This window comes from Salmo salar, chromosome 12 (assembly GCF_965601325.2).
Source record: "Salmo salar chromosome 12, fSalSal1, whole genome shotgun sequence".
Classification (NCBI taxonomy): domain Eukaryota; kingdom Metazoa; phylum Chordata; class Actinopteri; order Salmoniformes; family Salmonidae; genus Salmo; species Salmo salar.
In genome coordinates this window covers 55,576,912-55,582,911 of record NC_138302.1, presented here as the reverse complement: position 1 = coordinate 55,582,911, position 6,000 = coordinate 55,576,912, and the positions used below count along the sequence as shown (strand labels likewise).

General features: G+C 42.4%; 1 protein-coding gene across 1 annotated transcript in view; it reads left to right on the top strand.

Moving 5' to 3' along the window:
* The first annotated feature begins 1,373 nt into the window (after nt 1-1,373).
* Nucleotides 1,374-6,000, top strand: part of tmem43 (transmembrane protein 43) — a 41,498-nt gene continuing 36,871 nt past the window's right edge. The window contains 4 exon segments of the mRNA NM_001173744.1: nt 1,374-1,505; nt 1,894-2,037; nt 2,260-2,394; nt 2,804-2,898. Of these exon segments, the coding sequence (NP_001167215.1) occupies nt 1,491-1,505; nt 1,894-2,037; nt 2,260-2,394; nt 2,804-2,898 (389 nt within the window). The 5' untranslated portion in view covers nt 1,374-1,490.

The following is a 6,000-nucleotide window of genomic DNA, read 5'->3' as shown; positions in this document are numbered from 1 at the left end:
CAAAGAGTCAAAGCACACCTACATGATCCCAAGGCTTGCAAAGTATGTGAGCTTGCCTACATCAATCAAGTCAGAAACCAAGTACAGATTTATGACTACCTCTTAAATGTATGGATCACATAGGCAAGAAATGTGGCGATACATGGTTCTTCAAGTAAATTGACATGGTTTTGCGTGTGTGCCGGGTGATATCAATTTCAACGGCAGTACCGGCGCTCTAAAAAGTAGGGTAAACAATACTTTCCTGTGGATATTTTATCTCAAATTACGAGCGGCTGAAAGACCAACCGCATAGACAGCTGACAGAGTAAATTCAAATGTAGTTTTATTCAACATTCTGGCTTGTAAAGGTAAACCTCTACATTTCAGACTGTATATCAGTATTGGTATAAAAGTCTGATTTATTATGCAAGCTACCACACAGCATTATTCAGGCATATGGATAGCTGAACTTTACCATTCCATGGTAACCGAGAGATACTGAGACTCAGATTTTTCACTTTAAAATATATGTCAAACAAAAACCAATAATTGCAAAGTTAAACAAATAATACAACTCTATGTACAATGACTACTTTTAACCATTTCCACTAAAGATTTTACAAAAACACATTTACTTGAAGAACCGTGCAGATGCAAAGTTTGGTAACAGAATATCAGTTTGGGCCTTCATTCTTAGCAGGACTGGAAAATGGTCCAATTTACACACTTCTCAAGAGAACATCCTTGGTCATCCCTACTATCTCTGATCTGGCGGATTCACTAAACACACATGCTTCATTTGTAAATGATGTCTGAGTGTTGGAGTGTGCCCCTGGCTATCAGTAAATTACAAAGAAATAACAAGAAAATTGTGACATCTGGTTTGCTTAACATAGGAATTTGAAATGATTTATACTTTTAGCAATTACATTTACTTTTGATAAGTATATTTAAAACAAAATACTTTCAGACTTTTACTCAAGTTGTATTTCCTGGGTGACTTTCACCTTTACTTGAGTCATTTTCTATTATGGTATCTTTACTTTTACTCAAGTATGAAAATGGGGTACTTTTTCCACCACTGACAGCAGGCACAACAACTAAGTCGTCTTTCTCAAAGTTGCCAGAATGCCACGTGCATCCACTTTTATCAGTACATTTGTAAAAGCCTAAACATTATGAAACTTCTAATCGACATTTTCTCATAGACCTCCGTACAAAAAAAAGGGCTTATCTCACGCGGACAGATTGGGCGGGGTCATCATGACAGCTTGCCTTCATTTCCCAGCACCCCCAAGAAAATACGGCAAAATGTCCTTTTACCTCACGAAACGCGTATTTCAAGTTCTTGCTTCATTGTATTGAGGTCTCTTGCTTGACCAATTGAGTATCAGCGGGCAGCTAACGCTTGCAAGTCTGTTTTGAATCAAGGACGTAAATAGCCAACTAAGGCTACTGCAAACTTCTTTAACTTCATCCCTTTGCTGATACACGGTTGGGCGTGGACAATGTCGGCTCCAACAGTAAGTTTTATTTCTTTATTAATCTTACCATAGCCAGCCTTGCCATTTATCAGCGCAATTTCGTGCATTTTATCAGTCGTTCTGATGTTTATTTTCATCCAGCTACACAGCCCTAAACGTGAGTAGTGATGGACAGACGGTTCAGGACGGTTCAGAACAATTCACGACAGTTGAAAATAAAATATTTTTGATTATGGAAAATGTCAGCGGTTTGGATGGTAACGTTATAATGATTCTCTAAATTTGCTTGTTTCTTCACATAAACTGAAATTAGGCGAATTATTAGAACGTTAGCAACCAGGAAATGGCGGAGCGATTTCTGCATAGTGCATATTTAAAATGCTTTTGGGAAACCGGGCCCTGCATATTTCTTCTGTCCTTCTCACAGTTAGCGGCAGAACATGACCAGCACACGCGGACAACCAGCCGTTCCAAGCCCGGATTCCTGGAGCGTCTGAGTGAAACCGCAGGGGGAACAGTTACTGGTGTTGTACTGTTCACCCTCTCCTTTTACGTCCTATTCACCAATGAGGCGAGTAGTTTCAAACCGTGTATGTAGCAGCACAGTAAAGTGTCTGTCAGTGGACATTTCTAGAATATTGCATCATTGAAACGAAATATGTCTGGAATATGACAATTACATGGGGTGGCACATTTTCAAATTAACCATTTATTTGAGTTGTGTGCAGTGTGTGTATAATAGGCTATTTAGCAGGTATAGGCCTCCAGTAGTCCAACAGTTGTTCCCACACAGGGAAGGGCCCTGAGAACGGCTACCTCCCTGGATGAGGGTCTCTCTCAGGTGGTGTCCCTGCACCTGTACTCCAGCCCACTGGACCATAACGACAACCATCTGGTTCACCTGACAGGCCCACTGCGCACCTTACAGGTATGGGCCTACAATACTTACCACTATGCATTACTATTCCCCTTACCAGTCTCATCACCTGACCCAAATTCTATAAAAGGTGCTGGTACAACTGAGCGCTGGTGTAACTCTTGGGTAATAATAAACCAATATAGGCCTACCCCTTACTATTAGCAGTTCTCCTACTTCTCAAATGCTTTACAGAAGAGTTCCCTTAAGCCTCTTTCTGATCTGTCATGTCTTTAACTGGGCCCATATCCACAAAGCATTCCAGAGTATGTGCTGCTGATCTAGGATCTGTCCATATATTCTTATTCATTGGGATGTAAAACTGATCCTAGATCAGCACTCCTACTCTGAGTCACTTTGTGGATATGGTCCCTGATCTTAACCTGTTATCACGTCCTCCTCCCATCCCTCTCCTCTCTAGCCCCTCCATGACCCAAACTACAGAGTGACGGTGCAGGCGGTGAAGCTGAAGAGACAGGTGGAGATGTACCAGTGGGTGGAGTACAGCGAGAGCAGGTGAGTCAGGGTCTTATGATCTGGCAGGTACGGTGCATTCAGAAATTATTCATACCCCTTGACTTATTCCACATCAGGTTGTGTTACAGCCTGAATTCAAAATGGATTGAATAAATAAATGCACGCATCTACACATCATACCCTAGTGGAGGCAGGTAGCCTAGTGGTTAGAGCATTGGGCCAGTAACCGAAAGGTTGCTGGATCGAATCCTCGAGCTGACAAGGTAAACATCTGTCGTTCTGCCCCTGAGCAAGGCAGTTAACCCACTGTTCCTCGGGTGCCGACGATGTTGATTATGGCAGCCCCCCGCACCTCTCTGATTCAGAGGGGGTTGTTTTTTTTTTACTCCTGAACTTATTTAGGCTTGCCATAACAAAGGGGTTGAATACTTATTTACTCAAGACATTTCAGTTTATCTTTAATATGTAAAAATGTATAAAAACATAATTCCACTTTGACATTGAGTTATTTTGTGTAGGTCAGTGACACAACTTTTTCCACACTTTGTGGAAATTAAGGGGTGTGAATACTTTCTGAAGGCACTGTATGTAGGGTTGGGCTAACTGGTGGACAGGACTATGATAATGTAACCTTGTGCACACAATCATAAATTATTTATTTATTTCACCTTTATTTAACCAGGTAGGCCAGTTGAGAACAAGTTATCATTTACAACTGTGACCTGACCAAGATAAAGCAAAGCAGTGCGACACAAAACAACACTGAGTTACACATGGAATAAACAAACGTACAGTCAATAACACAATGTAAAAGTCCTATATACAGTGTGTGCAAATGAAGTAAGATTAGGGAGGTAAGGCAATAAATAGGCCATAGTGGCCGAAATAATTACAATTTTGCAATTAAACACTGGAGTGATAGATGTGCAGAAGATGAATGTGCAAGTAGAGATACTGGGGTGCAAAGGAGCAAAAATAAATGACAATATGGGGATGAGGTAGTTAGGCTATGTACATGTGCAATGATCTGTAAGCTGCTCTGACAGCTGATGCTTGAAGTTAGTGAGGGAGGTATAAGTCTCCAGCTTCAGTGATTTTTGCAATTCGTTCCAGTCATTGGCAGCAGAGAACTGGAAGGCAATGTGGAGGAATTGGCTTTGGGGGTGACCAGTGAAATATACCTGCTGGAGCGTGTGCTACGGGTGGGTGCTGCTATGGTGAGCTGAGAAGGCGGGGCTTTACCTAGCAAAGACTTATACATGACCTGGAGCCAGTGGGTTTGGCGACGAATATGAAGCGAGGGCCAGCCAACGAGAGCATACAGGTCGCAGTGGTGGGTAGTATATGGGGCTTTGGTGACTACACAGATGGCACTGTGATAGACTGCATCCAATTTGCTGAGTAGTGTTGGAGGCTATTTTTTAATTGACATCGCCGAAGTCAAGGATCGGCAGGGTAGTCCGTTTTACAAGAGTATGTTTGGCAGCATGAGTGAAGCAGGCTTTGTTGCGAAATAGGAAGCCGATTCTAGATTTGGATTGGAGATGCTTAATGTGAGTCTGGAAGGAGAGTTTACGGTCTAACCAGACACCTAAAATATGTGGACAACTACAAATACTTAAGTCCAGAACTGTCCAGAGTAGTGATGCTAGTCGGGCGGGCAGCGATTGGTTGAAGAGCATGCATTTAGTTTTACTTGCATTTAAGAGCAGTTGGAGGCCACGGAAGGAGTGTTGTATGGCATTGACGCTTGTCTGGAGGTTTGTTAACACAGTGTCCAAAGAAGGGCCAGAAGTATACAGAAGGGTGTCATCTGCATAGAGGTGGATCGGAGAATCATCAGCAGCAAGAGCGACATCATTAATGTATACAGAGAAAAGAGTCGGCCCAAGAATTGAACCCTGTGGCACCCCCATAGACTGCCAGAGGTCCGGACAACAGGCCCTCCGATTTGACACACTGAACTCTGTCTGAGAAGTAGTTGGTGAACCAGACGAGGCAGTCATTTGAGAAGCCAAGGCTGTTGAGTCTGCCGATAAGAATGCGGTGGTTGACGGAGTCGAAATCCTCGGCCAGGTCGATGAATACGGCTGCGCAGTATTGTCTCTTATCGATGGCGGTTATATCGTTTAGGACCTTGAGTGTGGCTGAGGGGCACCCATGACCAGCTCGGAAACCAGATTGCATAGCGGAGAAGGTACGGTGGGATTCGAAATGGTCGGTGATCTGTTTGTTGACTTGGCTTTCAAAGACCTTAGAAAGGCAGGGTAGGATAGATATAGGTCTGTAAAAGTTTGGGTCTAGAATGTCTCCCCCTTTGAGGGGGATGACTGCGGCAGCTTTCCAATCTTTGGGGATCAGTCATTGTCACTCCTCATCAGTTACCCGTTACTGACAGATCTCTCTTTACCTACCTTTACTGGGCATGTTTACATGCACACAATACTGATTATTGTCAATATTCAGATTAAAGGTAATAGTTTGATTAAAACCTTTACATGCTTTGCAAGGAACATATTCCCTAATAATCCTGTTAACATGGACACACCTGAAATCAGGCTACATGCTGGGACTTTGATAAATGCCGAAAATCGGCAATCACACAGCGACCATTATTTTTGTGAAGCCTGTTAGATTCTGAGTTCGGACATATAGAGTTTGTATGTGAAAACTATTTCTAAGATGCATGTGTGTTCAGACCACTTGACTTGTTACGTTACAGCCATATTCTAAAATTGATTAAATAAAACATTTTCATCAATCTACCCTCAATACCCCATAATGACAGAGTGAAAACAGGTTTTTAGAATTTTTTGCAAATGTTTAAAAATAACAGATGCCTTATTTATGTTCTCAGACCCTTTGCTATGACTCGAAATTGAGCTCCAGTGCATCCTTTTTTCCATTGATCGTCCTTGAGATGTTTCTACAACTTGATATGAGACAACCTTGGGTAAATTCAATTGATTGGATGTGATTTGGGAAGGCACACCTGTCTATATAAGGTCCCACAGTTGACAGTGAATGTCAGAGCAAAAACCAAGCCATGAGGTCGAAGGAATTGTCCATAGAGCTCTGAGACGACAGGATTGTGTTGAGGCACAGATCTGGGGAAGGGTACTAAAAAATGTCTGCAGCATT